This window comes from Marmota flaviventris, chromosome 1 (assembly GCF_047511675.1).
Source record: "Marmota flaviventris isolate mMarFla1 chromosome 1, mMarFla1.hap1, whole genome shotgun sequence".
Lineage (NCBI taxonomy): Eukaryota > Metazoa > Chordata > Mammalia > Rodentia > Sciuridae > Marmota > Marmota flaviventris.
Genome location: NC_092498.1, coordinates 116,518,924 through 116,533,085, shown reverse-complemented (window position 1 = coordinate 116,533,085; position 14,162 = coordinate 116,518,924). Strand labels below are relative to the sequence as shown.

At 52.9% G+C, this 14,162-nt stretch overlaps 1 protein-coding gene across 3 annotated transcripts in view; it reads left to right on the top strand.

The window, feature by feature from the left end:
* Positions 1-14,162, top strand: part of Grk3 (G protein-coupled receptor kinase 3) — a 115,844-nt gene that overhangs the window by 88,563 nt on the left and 13,119 nt on the right. For all 3 annotated transcript variants that reach the window (XM_071615090.1, XM_027955882.2, XM_071615084.1), the window contains 4 exons: positions 721-815; positions 4,604-4,711; positions 11,319-11,385; positions 11,886-11,986. In XM_071615090.1, coding sequence (XP_071471191.1) covers positions 721-815; positions 4,604-4,711; positions 11,319-11,385; positions 11,886-11,986 — 371 coding nt within the window. The remainder of the gene's footprint in view (positions 1-720; positions 816-4,603; positions 4,712-11,318; positions 11,386-11,885; positions 11,987-14,162) is intronic.

Sequence of the window (14,162 nt, the reverse complement as noted above, 5' to 3'; positions counted from 1 at the left end):
GGTTTTATAATAACATGCCATTATTTTTATTTCAAGCAAAACAATAGTTGATCTCCAGCAGAAAAAAAAAATGTCATTAGGGAGACTGTAATTCAATGTATATAGGGAAGGGAACTTGGTTTTCCGTGATTAGACTGGCCAAATCTAATCTTAATAGATGCATTTCTCAGAGTTGTGGGTGGAATCATATTTGGTCATTTGGTAGGGCCCTTGGTTAATGGTGTACAAATAAACAGATGACATTTATGGGGATTAGTGTGGCACCATGGAGTGCCTGGCTGTCGTGGGTCAGTGTCTTCCACTGGCTGGGGTTCCTTTCTGTCCTGTGCTACCCGGACTCATTTTCTGAGGTCCTGTGTCTCATGTCAGCCAGGAGGCCAGCAGCCCGGGTCCCTGTTGGCTGGAGACCCCACCCTGGCTGCCCCGCAGTTGCTGGGCGCTACTGAACTGTGGTGGGGACCTTCGGGATTACCTGCCCCGTGTCTGATCCCGGGGAGGAGAACCCTCCCGCTCTCCCCCTGCCACTTCCTGCCAAAGTCAGGGTGAACAGTGTCACCCTCGGTCCTGCCCTACTCTCATGTGATAATATAAAGCTGTCACTCGTGATGACAGATACTCTATGATAAAAGTGGTAAGATGCAGAGTGTGCGAGCTTGTAGATGTCCCCATACCCTGGAACATTCTGGGGACTCCTGAAGCTCATCTTCTCTTTCCGTTCAGCCCGCAAATATCCTCCTGGATGAGCACGGACACGTGAGGATATCAGATCTTGGTCTCGCCTGTGATTTTTCAAAAAAGAAGCCTCATGCGAGTGTGTAAGTAGCACACCCACCAAGCCCGGGCCTTCCTCCACTGTGACTCGCGGTTCTGTGGGACACTGGCTTGGCCACTGGTGCCCCCTGTGCCCTCACCAGCCCTGATTTTCACGATGTGATAACACGAGTCAGGGGAGGATCCAGTATTGCAGGTTTGGGGAGCAGAAATAAGAGTGGGTGGGCTTCCTGTCGCTGTGTGGGGGGAGCATGAAGGCCCCCAGCGGAACAGCCCGCTGGGGGATGGGTGGTCAGCTGGAAGGAGGGCCTTGCAAAGGGGTGGACTGCATGCTGCCATGTGACCTGAAGCAAGGCAGTGACCTCCTGAACCCTCGGTCTCTTCTGCCATAGAATAGAGATAGCAGTAAATCCCTTGAAACTGCTCATCATGAGGCGACATGGAAGAGCCCATGGGCTGAGGGGGGTGCGGGCAGCTGCGCACACAGAGCTCTCCAGGCAGGGGCCAAGGCCAGGTCTCCCTTTGCACATCTGCTTTCCTCCTTTTTCCAAAGGATTTGCTGGGTTTTGGTATTTCTGGGGTTTTTTTTTCCTCACAAGAAATCAGATTTCTTCTGAAATTAAAGAAGCTAATCATCCACTTGCAATTCAAGCTTTTAATACGGGTCACATTGCTAGATCCAGATATTGCACCAGTCCTCCATGTGTCCATACAGAGGTGACTCCTGAGGGATCCTTGGCCCTTCAGCAGACACGGAGCAGCTCTTGGCGTGGCCATGCTTGGCCAGTGGACATTGGCCAGCCTGGTTCCTGGAACCCACTGATTTCACGGCAGGCCTTCGAGCCAGCTCTCCCAGGGCTCTGCGGAAATCGTGTGGGACACACAGGGGTTTTTGTTTCTGCCTCTTTGGTGTCAGGTTTTCGGCGTTGCGGGGGGTGGGGGGGGTCTGAATGTGTGCAGTTTGCAGTAAAGCAGGTGACTTTTGCTTTGTCTTTTAAACTCTCTCACTTTTAGCACCGAATCCTTTAGAATTACATCTTATTGTCCCTCTTGAGCGAACATTGGTGTCCGTGTGGCATGGCGTGGGGGAAGCTCTGGCCTTCTCAATTCAGGCATCTGGCCAGAAAAGAAACCGCAGACCCTTCTCCTTGTGTCTCCAGGAGAGGGGTGGTTCTGAATCGTCCTACTTTGTGAGGGGCCACATTCAATCAAAAATTGCCCTTTCCAGCCGGATCCAGTGTTAACAGTGACCGGCGTCATTTCTGTAAACATATTCCTCTTCTCCCACAGAATCTGGGGTACAGTGATAAAAGCATTAGCGTTTGCTAGCACTTACAATCACCAGGCCAGAACCTGCGGTTGTATAAGCTTCTCCCAGGGAGTTCATCAGACATTTTTAAGAGAGTCATTTGAATTTTTAATGCCATAGCTATTTGGTATGCTAATTTCTTCAATTTACTGTAGTCATAACTAAATAGAATCCAAGAGTTCATAAGAGTTAATCTTCAAAAGAATTGACTTGCAGACACGAGGTTCTTCATAGCTTCACAGGGCCCTGGTGGCTTTCTGCTGACATCCACATCAGCTGGAAGGGTGGGCTGTTGTGCCCGCCTTGGTTACACAGGCCCGAGCGGCTTCCCTGTTGAACTGCTGAGTGTGAGGCCACCACCTACAAAGCCCAGTGCAGGAGGCACTGCTTCCTGGTCACACACAGGAGCAGCTCGTGGCTCGGGGTAAAGGCCCCAGGGCCACTAGGCCCCAGTCAGCTTCTCCTGCACAACGTGTGAGCCTCCTTTCTCTCTTCCGTAAGCAGAGGACAGTGACAGTAGCCTCCTGTGCCCTTGTGAGGACCAGTTCACTAAGTGACCCTACAAGTGTCTATTCCACACTTGCTGGGTGCCCGCTGCTAGCAATATGGTAGGGACAGACCTGACGCTGCCCTGGAACCTGCAGCCCAAGGAATGTGTGCAGGAAGTGACAAGTGGGAGGAGGGTGGTGAACCCAGGGCATTCCTGGCCCCACCAGCCCAGCCTTGAATGCAGGATCATCATGGAAACCCCACGAACTGGGCTTTGTTATCTGCTCTTCACCTGTGCTTGTCAAGGACCAGGGGACGTGGGTGACTTAGACCAGGTCATGGGTCTGCAAGCTGCAGAGCTGGCACCATAATCCTCTCCTGTCTGAAGCCACAGCCCAGCTCACTGCGTGGTGGCGAGCTCTGAGGCTCGCAGAGATCTCCCTAGTGCTGGGCGGAAGAGCCTTGGCCAGAGTCCACCCTGAACCCCGTTTCTCAGGTCCACTCAAGGCTGCAGATGTGACCCTTGGGCTTCATCTAGTGGCTGCTCCACCTACAAACTAGCACTGTAGTTGAGCCTCCTGATCCGTGTTTAGACTTCACCTGTTTAGTGACAGAATCACATCTAACTGGGGTAGCCACAAAAAACCAAAGGAAAAGTGACTAATTTGAGGACCAGTTTATTTTATCTAGGAACCCATGGCTGTCTCTTCTCGTGGAGTCTTCAGCGTTCAAGTTCAAGTGCTGGTCCAGTTTTGAAGGCAGTCCGGGTCATTAGCAGAAAGCGGCAGGCAGCGTTAGCAGCAGCCACGTGGGAACCAGAAAGGCACAGGGACAGGAGCCTGTGTCAGTTACCCAGTGCGCCCTGAGGGCTGGGGAGGCGGAGATGGGTGTTAGTTCATCTTTTCAATCCTGGGAGATGTCTTTCCATTCCAGGATTGTGACTTGATCCTGATAATTATGGGCTGAAAGGTCACCAAGAGGGCTTTCCAGGCAATGCTCAAATTAAACCCTCCCAGAGAAGGGTTTGGATGCCCTGGTGGAGATTTCCTTCGCATTCTGCACAGCTCTGTGGTCCTGCACTGGACCCGCCCACGGGACCAACCCCACCCATTGTCACCTCTTCATAAGACTTTCAAAATGTTCCCCCTAGACAGGGCCTCCTGGGCCCAGGGATGACCCAGGATCCTTGCTGGTCCGGGGTGATTTCCTGGGCAGATCTCACTGCCTCTGCGTCAGTGCATTTGAAATAATTCTACTAGAGTGGAGGGCAGATCCCCACTGGGGAAATGCGGAGCTGCTCTAGGTGCGCACCGTCTGCGATCCTCGTGGCACCCGGAGAGTGGGGCGTTATCTCATCACCCCTTTTGTCGATGAGGAAGATCTATGAAGTCTGAGGGGGCTGCAGGACGTGCCCGTAATGGCTTTTCAGACTTTCTGGCTGTGTCCTGGAGAAGTTCCCTGGAGCCCCTGGCTCCTCGCGGTGGAGCTGCGCATGCTCAGCTCTGGGCGGAGGGATGCTCAGCTCTTGGCGAAGGGCGGGAGGCAGGCTGAGAGGGTAGGCCTTATAGACCTTAAGCAGATTTTAAAGCCCTATGTGCCTCATCCACCTGGGAACTGGGGGTGGGGTGGGGGTGGGAGGGAAGCTGTGCTCCCACCTCCACCCCACTCCCCCAGAGAGGGCACTGGACCTGGTGACCTGCCAGGTCCTTTCCCTCCTGCCTCCAGCCCTGCTCCCCCACACCGCCCTGCACCTCTGAGCAGAGCTCTAACAAGGAGAGGAGGAGAGAAGAGCTAAGAGATTTAGATTTCACCCCTTAGGCCCTGGGGCTCCACTTCCATATCCGCTTGTGTGAACTGTTCCTATGAATTCACACGCTAATGAAGACAGAGAAGGTGGACTTCCCCTTAGAGGCTCTGGGCGTGGTCTGGATGCACAGTGGTGGCCTTGTCTTGGGTCACAGCTGTGTCTCTTATGAACCTTAGGAGCCTGATCCTCGGGGGTGCCCTGATAACCTGGTGCCTTCTTCTCCCCAGGGGCACCCATGGGTACATGGCTCCTGAGGTGCTGCAGAAGGGGACAGCCTACGACAGCAGCGCAGACTGGTTCTCCCTGGGCTGCATGCTCTTCAAACTCCTGAGAGGGTGAGTGCAACTGTCCCCCCACCATGTACCCGGATCAAACTGGAGAAGGCTCTGGGCAGAGGGTGTGGCTCAGTGGTGGAGTGATGGCCTGGTGTGCCAGGGCCCTGAGTTGGATACCTAGCAGCCCAGGAAGAAAATGCACAATATTTGGAAACGAGGAGACCCTGGTGTTGTCTAGAGTCACGCAGTGATCTCACTCTGAAAGATGACGTGGGGCTCCCAGGCCTGGAAGCCTGAGGGCTGCCCTCCTGGGAGCTCAGGGGTCCAAAGCCATGCAGGAGCCTCACTGCATGGAGACCTAAAGTAAGACTGCTTCAAAGTATTTCCATTGACAGCTCATGTTCTGGAATTGTATTGAAATGTAAATATTAAAGAAGATGGGGTAAATTGTTTTTTTCCACATAAACCAGTTACTCATGGTTCTCTTGAGGGTATAACACACTTTTGAGTTTTTATAGTTAATATTATATTCAGTTCTTGTTCCAACTGACAAATAAGATAGAATGGAAAAGATTCTGAAAGGGAAGTCCTCTCAAAGATGTTCCTGTGTCGAACAGCGATGTTGATGTTGCCATGTTTAAAGACCTTTTAGCCAACTTTAGTGGAGAATTCAATTTTATTTTATTTTCTTGCAGCCCTGGGGATGGAACCCAGGGCTTCATGTGCTGGGCAAGTGCCCTGCCCCAGCCACACCCCAGCCCTGGAGCTCAGTTGTAATAGAGCTCTTTTGTGTTCTTCATTTTTGAAGATGCAGAAAGCACTTCACAGTTTCCTAGTCAAGATTGTCCCTCTGCCACCTGTCCTTTGCACTTGGCCCTGCAGGGGGCTGACCCTGTTCATCACAGCCTAAGTGAGCACCTGCACAGCTTGCTCATCAGCACATCTGAAGAGATGCCAACTCCGCCTTCCCCAGCCCAGGCCTCGGGACCTGATGAGCCAGCCTTCTCTGCTCACTGTGTTCCCGGGGGGACCCACAATCGTGTTATTGCTGAGGCAGTCGGGTCTGTTGTTCTGTAATTGAATCACCCTATTTGTGGAGCCTGGATGGGCTTAATTCCTGTCGTCAGACAAGCTGACCTGATTAGAGAGTTTATGCAAAGCAAACCAGAGAAAGCCATTGCCCAGGGGAGAGCCTGTCTCCCTGGGGAGCTGCCGGCAGGCGGTGGCAATGCCAGTCTTTGTTTTGATCCCTGCTGGGGACGGAATGAAAACACAGAATCTATGTCTAGGGAGTTTGAGGCTGATGGGAAAGTGGGCGACAGGTTAGAGTGTGGGAGAAGACAGTGGACGGTCGGGTTCAGCAGGGAAGTCTGCAAGGCCTTGTGCTTGGGGCTGTGCTTCTGTGGTCCCAGGGTACGCTGGGAGGGGCTGCTGTGGCTCTGCCTGATGCACAGGAGTTGACCTTATGACCCAACAGGGTGGTTGTGGCTGATAAAGTGGGTCCCCTCGTATTTGGCTACAGTTCAACTTTGCCGCATGGGAAGAGATGCACTTTCCTGTGAAGCCCTTGGTTGCGCTCGATGGAAGTGTTCTGTTGGGGGGGCTCCTGTGGTGGTGGGGGGTCTGGGCTGGTGGGACACCCAAGGGAGGTCACGGGATGGGAAGGAGGAGAACAGTGAAAGAGGCAGGGACTGTGTCTTCCAGGGAAAGGCTGGGAGAAGGCCGCCTGGCAGTCGGGGGTCCGGAGAGAGTGGCACCCCCGTCCCAAGGTCGTGGTACTGAAGGGCTTTGCCCACTGTGACTACAGAGGGCAGGGGATTCAAGATTGGCACAAGACTGGGCATCAAGCACTGAGCCACCACCTGGAGGAGTGGTCTGCCCGGTGTAGGAAGGATAGGGCGAGGTGACTGTCCTCAGTGACACTGTGACCTCATGCCATATTATCTGTTCAAAGTCCTTCACAGAAACCTACAGCATTGAGATCAAAGCGTGGGAATGTGTTTGGCTCCAGGATTGTACTTTTATTGAGTACCTGACACATACAAGAGACGGTTCCCGGGGAGGTGGGGGAGGGGAGGAGGAAGGCAGGGAGGCTGGAGGGCCCCTGAGCCAGAATAGGGCCACCGCAGGAGCACGGAGTGGGGCCCGTCATAACTTGGCAGGGTGGCCAGTGTCATGTCAGGCTAGGTGGGAGGTGGTGTGCGAGTGGGCGTTGTGGGATGGACAGGGTCGCAGCCTGGCTGGGGGTGGGATGAGCAGAGGTTCCGCATGGGGGGGCGAGCAGGAGCAGGCTGCTGTCTTGCATGGCTGCCCGGAATGGTGAGTCCCCGTCAGGGTGAGAAGACCAGGTTAGGACCCCGCAGCCTCATATGCCATGCTGGGGGTGTGGCCTTGGTCCCCAAGGTCCCCCACCCTGAAGACCTTGAGTATAGGAGTGGCTGGGCAGTCAGGCTTTCAGCAGGAGGGTCAGGCAGCCACGTGGAGAGGTGAGGCGGGCGAGTGCCGAGCTGGGTGTGGGCGCTTTGCCTGTGGAGGACAGTGGCATTGCCACCCAAACCAGCATCTGGAATCTCACAGGTTCAGAGTAAGCCCAGGTTCCTGAAGGCCGTTCAGGAGCGAGACCCTGTGCTGGGGTCCTTAGGAGGCAGGACGGCACACAGGGCCTTTGTCCCCTGAGCTGCAGACCAAGGCAGCAGCCACATGGAGGGACCTCGAGCGAGTGGTCTCTGGCATCCGGGTCTCTCCTGCTGTGGAGAACATAGCCCTGGGAGCCGTCTTTTCCAGAGAAAAACGCAGCAGGAAACAATGGAGCAGGAGGTTGAGGGGCCTCTGGAGTGCTGGCTGAGGGTGGCCTGTCCCCTCTGCATCCTGGCACCCTCGAGAAACAGCCACAGCCGACCTGGAGTTGCAGCTGGAGACACCTGGAGACATGCCTGGAGACACCTGGACACACCTGGAGACATACCTAAAGACACACCTGGAGACATCTATAGACACACCTGAAGACACACCTGGAGACATGCCTGGAGATACCTGCAGACCCACCTGCACAGCACAGTCCCCTTCCCGGCAGAGCCTTCTGCTGGGAAGCTGAAGAGAAGCCTTCAGCTGCTGATTAAGAAATGCTTCTCCAGATCGAGCCCTTCTCCCTCCTCTCACCCCTGTGCAGGGAGCTTAAACCCGTGTCTCCAAAGGTCTTTCTCACATTTATTTCCTGTGCCTTTGTACTTCTCACGCCGGCAGGTGTGTCCCGTGGCTTCTCCCTGACACTCTCTGTGCCCCTTACCCCCACCCCCGCCTGGTGCCTCAGAGCAGTCCGTAGGCACTTGGAGGGGGATCTGGTGGAGACTCCTCCAGGGCCTGGGAGGTCCTGCATCCTGGGACACCAGTGCTGCAAGTCGCAGTGCACATGTTGTATTGTTGGATGGTGGTGTCAGATATTTAAGGTCACTGGTGTATGAAAACATGTCTGTGTTGCAAATCTGTGGAATTGCCAGCTGGTACCTCATCTAGATTGAAGTTGCCTGTTAAGGAGAAGAATTGACGTGGCACTGGCCTCCATCTCAGCTTGTCACCACCGATTGTTGGTCCCTCAGCCTAGGTAGTGGCCGGGGGAGAGGTGAGCCCTGCCTGGGGTTGTTTTGCTCCACGTATGGAAACAGGGAAGGTTATAAATCCTTAGCCCGCTCTTGGCTCACTCAGGAGGCCTGTTTGAATGGCCACCGCAGGCTTTGGCTACAGGTCCAGTGTGCTCTCATTAGACCGCAGAGCCAGTTTCCCCTGCAGTCCTCTCTGTATTCTAAAGTCAGTTTTCGACGTGAGTTTTTCATCGTCTTGATTTTGAACCCACCATTGCCCATGAGTGGCTGCAGCCAACGTGCCTGATGCTTCCACAACATTATCGCCACTTTCCGGCTCGTGTGGGGGACACATTCACTCTCCCACTCCCTCTGTGCCTGTGGGCGCAGTCCCACGTGGCCCCTTTGCTGGCAGATTGTGGCACGTGGTGCTGGGAGAACTCGGCTCTGCTGGGGGCTGTCGCAGGCCTGTGACTGTCTCCTATTTAAAGCGCCTGCATCAGGGAGCAGCTGTGATCACACAGGATCCGGGAGCACCACGTGCCCCGCTCAGAATGGAGATTATTACTATCGTCGGTTTTCTTTAACACTTTCCAAAATAGAAACCAAATTTTTGGCTTTGTTCACAAAGAATAATCAAGAATGCACTGGAAACAGATGTGCATCAAGAGTTCCACTCGAACGCCCCAACCTTCTCAGCATTCCGGCAGTAGCGGCTTGAAGAGCTGAAAAGCAGCCCTGATAACTCCCCATTGAGTCAGACGGGGAGTCGCTCTATTTATAAACGGGACCTGGAGCGCTGGGCCATGTGCTGGCCGTGTTTCTGGCACTGCCGCCTTGAACTCCAGTCCCCTTACGAGCCTCCCTGTGGTCCCAAGAAAGGCTTTTAAATTTAGCACAGAGAAGGCGTTGGAACCCAGCAGCCCCTCTCTGCAAGGTCAGGGCACAGCCCTTTCCTTCCAGCGTGAGGGTCAAGTGCAGGTGGGGATGCGAGCTTGTCTCATTTGTTTTGGTGCCATGACAGAATGTCACAGCCTGGGAGGTGGATGGAGAAAGACACTCACTTCTCACCTTTCTGGAGGCTGGGGAGGAAGTTCCAGAGCGAGGTGCGCCTCTGGAGAGAGCTCGCCTGCCCTGTGGTCATGGGGTGGAGTCCCACCACATGCAGGGAGCAGAGAGAGCAGGGTCAGCCGGGAGGCCAAACCCCAGCGGCAGGGACAGGTCAGGCAGGGACCTCGGAGTGTCACAGGACAGTCAGCCCCCCTATGAGCTGGGGGTGGCGTCCCCACCTTGGCAGGGGTGCAACGCCACAGCGTGTCCTTCTGCTCTGCAACAGGAGCCCGCAGAACTCCGGGGAGCTCTTCCTTGGACCCCTTTTTAGAGGCCGGGGAACACTGGAGCAGGAAAGGCCAGCGTCAAGCAGGGACTGACGTCTTGATGCAATGAGATAAACTATTTTCCTTTCTTTGGGAACTCTCAACATGTGAATATTTTTATGGATACAAAAGAGAATGATGGAAATTCTATTTTTTTTTAAAAAAAAAAGCATGATATCTTCTAAATAACAGATTGTATTTTGTGTGTGTATCCAATTGCTTTTTAATTCAGTAATTGCACCTTGTTCTTTGGAAACAAGGTGAAATAAGTATTTCCCATCAAAATCTGTTTTAAACATGCCTGCTTGCTGCCACTCTGCCTTAATTTGATTCTTTTTTTTTTTCTTCCCCAAATTAGTGCTTTAAAGTGGTTGACATCGTTGTGGTTTTCACTGTGTGACAAGGAATCACACAGGCGTCACAGTGCCCTCTCCCGCACAAGGGGAAAATCACCATGGGCAGGCAGGCAGGAGACGTCTGCTGCATGCTCGTCTTGACAAGAGGTGGTTTGCCATGTGACTTCAGTGTCACTGTGTGACTTCTGAGCTTGGGTGGGGCAGCGGCTCACGGGTAGCACAGGCAGCGCGAGGAGGACTGGGATTTCCATTCTTTCTCAGAAGCCCCTTGACTTACGTGCTCAGCCGCCTTCTGATACTTTGCGTGAAGTTGACGTTACAGTGCTTCCCGCAGATCACGTCCCGGCTGCCTTACAGATGATTTATAGGGTAAATCACTCGGCAAGTGGGTGTTGCCGCTAGTAACTTCATTCGCCTATGTCATTTCTTTAATTTTCAAAGACACAAATGGGCTCTGCTGTTGCAGTTTGCATGTTTAGAAGCGTCACCCAGTGATAAGCTTCCCTTCCAATGCCAGCGTCTCCAGAGTCTTGAGCACGTGGCGGAGTGAGGGGAACCTGCCCCGCGAGATTCCAAGTGTCGCCCCTCATCTATGAACTCTGCCAAGGGCCCCGTCTTGGTAGGGAGGGCTGGCTGCCCACCTCTACCCCGCCAGCTGCTTGTGGGGTCCTTGCTTCAGTTGTCCCTTCTTCCTCCTGTAGGGTGCAGGGCACGGTCCCCATCTTCCAGGAGAAGGACTGGGAGCTGCGGGGGTTTTTCGGGCTCAGTGAGTCACAGCTGGACCTGGCTTCTGTGCCTAAGGTCTGGGCTCTTCAGGGATGGCACCCAGAGTCATCAGTCCCCGGGGGGCGCAGGCTGGTCCATGGCTGTCACCAGCAGAGGGATGGCTTCCTGTTGCTGGCTTCCAGGGAGAATAACATCCATCTGGATCATGCCGTTGGCCTGCAGGTCCTCGGGAGGTTTTAGAAACAGTATCTTGTTTAGCTGAAAAAATTGCACGGAATTCATGGCTGTCTCAAGCACCCCAGTGACTAATTTACACAGGTGGCTTTCATTTTCATGACCACCTGCTGGTGGCTCGTTTTCCCTCTGAATGTCTTCACTGAAAATGCACATTTAGTGCCGCACTTGCGCTGCACAGAGGCTCAGGCACCAGAACGTCCTGCTCCTTCAGGACCCAAGGGTTTATTTTGGTTTTTTGTCTTTTGTTTTTTTCTGGAAACAATGCTCATGAGCTTTGCTTTTCTGCAGTTTTGAATGAACAGTAGCAGGGCAAAATACTTCTACCCAAATGTTAGTCAATACGTGTGCTGTTACCTGGCGCCATATTTTAATAGAATGTTCTTTGTCTCCACAGCCACAGCCCTTTCAGACAACATAAAACCAAAGATAAGCATGAAATAGACCGGATGACCCTCACCATGGTAAGCATGAGATGGACCCGATGACCCTCACCATGGTGAGGGGACTCAAGAGTCTGTCCTCACCTGCATCAGGGCTCTCAGACATCACACCATTAAAAATAAAATTGGTATAAAGTACATACAAAGCATGGACAAATTCTGTAAAACAGTTTGAAGTATTTGTGTGTAGTATGCAAAAATCACAAAACTTGGCTTTTGTGAGTGAGATAAACAGACCGAGATACCGTTCCTAGAAGAATGTCTAAAAGGTAAGGAATGGAGGTAGACCCAAGGCAGGAATCGCGACTCACAAACAAGCAGTGGAAGAAAGTTACAGAAAGTCAAGTACAAAACCAAGAAAATCAACAAAGGGAGGGCCTGCAGAGGGGCAGGAGGGGCCCCCAAGTCCACCGCTCCGTCCCCCGCGCTGCCTGTCTCGGGGTGCCGTTTTCCGTGCTGTCCTGACCCAGGGGCCTCGGGTGTGAGGCTGCTGTTTCCAGGAGCCGCTGTTCTCTCCCCAGAACGTGGAGCTCCCGGACACCTTCTCCCCTGACCTCAAGTCCCTCCTGGAGGGCCTGCTGCAGCGGGAAGTGAGCCAGCGGCTGGGCTGTCACGGAAGCGGGTAGGCTCAGCTCTTCTGTCCCCACAGGCGGGGACCGAATGTGTGTGCACTGCTCTGTGAGTGCTGTGACTGAGAAGCCGGGAGCCTGTGAGGTGTGGAGCCAGCCTGGTGGAGGACGGAATGAACTCGGCCACCTTGCAGTCCCTGTCCCCGTGGTGCATGCCACTGTCTCAGTCTTGCACTGAGATGTTGTGACCGGCTCCCACGTTTTCTCCCAGGCCCACCTGAGGAATGGCCGTCTCCTTCACCTGCTCTCCCCTCCCCCAAAGCACCCCCAAACAGACCAGGGAGGAAGCTTTAGAGAAATGCTTACACAGACAGTCCCTGATTTGTCCCCACACGTGGCTGGCTTCACACGGAAAGGACAGTATGTCACTTGTGTGTGTGTGTGTGTGTGTGACGTGTGTGTATTTTTGTATTTCCAGAGTAGCCTGCATGTGTATGCGCTCATTATTCCTGAATACTGTGTGTGTTTTATTTAGCTAAATAATATGCTCATATGCACATTTCCTTATTTATCGGTTCCACTGAGGGTGTCCCATTCTCACTGTAAGAATAAAGCCCTGGTCACTGCCCCCTCCCCCCTCTTCCCTCCTCTCCCCCCCTCCCAAGAGTCCAAGTCTACTTTGGGATCCTCTTTTGTTTACCTTTGTAGCTTTAAACTATAGATTTAGCCAGTGGTGCCTTTTCTCACCAACTACAAGCAGCATCTCTTGAGTCCCGACTGTATACAGTGAGGCTTCGACATTCTCTTCATTCATCAATTGCTTCTCTCTCCCTCGTTTGTCATGTACTTTTCTATTTTTGCCAAATTAACTTGTTATTGTCTTTTCCCTATTCTTTGATCACAATGAATCCCAACCTTTGCACTTTGCATGGGTTGATTTCAAAAGTTGCAGGTGAAATAGTGTTTGTACCATAAGGCAACTACGTAGTCTGGTAATAGGCCTTACATTTATTTATATAACATGACGTGTGTGTATATGAAGAGATGATATCACAGTCATGGGCTTTTACTTTTCCTGGTTTTCTTCATGGCACACAAACTACCAGCTCCAGTGAGAACCACGTGATTTCGGCCAGTCGGCTTCCTTGCAGCCGGCGCCGCCCTGCTCTGCTCTCCTGGTCTGAATCACCATCGACTTGATCCCTCGCCTCTACTTTTCTGGGTCCCTCTGTTTGAGCTGGAGCATGTTCCCAAGGAATCTTAGAGAGGGGCTGTGAGAGGCCAGGTGTCTGGGTCTCACCTAGACTGTCTTCCTGCCGTCCACAGACATGACTCATGTAGGCCAGACACGGGACAGTCAGTCACTAGCAACCCCCCAGAACTCTGAAGACTCTGCTTTATTGAGTACAAGTGAACAATCCCTGTGGTATGGAACTCCCGTAGTTCCTGACGCCAGGTGCTTTCTCTCAAAGACTCATGCTCTTCAGCTTAGGGGAGAGTCTTGTTTAACTTGTGTACATTTCCGCTCCTCCATTTCTCCCAGAAGTCCATTGGCTGGATGCTGGGACTTCTAGGCTGGTCCCCTCTGCTCCTGATCTTGTATATTATCCATATCTTTGCTTTGACTCTTTCTTATACTTTCTGATCACTTAAATTTCCAACCCTTTTACTGATTTATTTTGAAAGGTTAGTAACAGGTTTAGTTTCTTGACTGTGGAATCTTTCAGAGGTTGTCTTAGCTTTTTCATTGCTGTGGCTAAAGGATCCACCAGAATAACTGTGGAGGAGGAAGTTTATTTGGAGGCTCATGGTTTTGAAGGTCTCAGTCCATAGACTGAGGGCCCAAGGTGAAGCTGAACATCATGGTGGAAGAGTGTGGAAGAGGGAAGTAGCTCGCATGATCCTCAGGAAGCAGAGAGAGAGAGACTCTACTCCTCAGATATAGAACTTATAACCCAAGGCCACGCCCCCAGGGGCCCACCTCCTCCAGCCACCCCCACCCACTCTCAGTCACCACTCAGTTAATCCCTTCAGGGGGGCTAACCACTGATTGGATCAAGACTGTCATGGCCCGGTCACTTCGCCTCTCAGCCTTCTTGCACACATGAGCTTTTGGGGGATAGCTCATATCCAGATCATACGGGGGTGGGGGGTAGTTCCTTCCCACCAGGACAGCTGCAGGTGCTTGGGGCTTGGTGTGGGGCAGGAGGTTCCGTGTGCAGGTGTCCA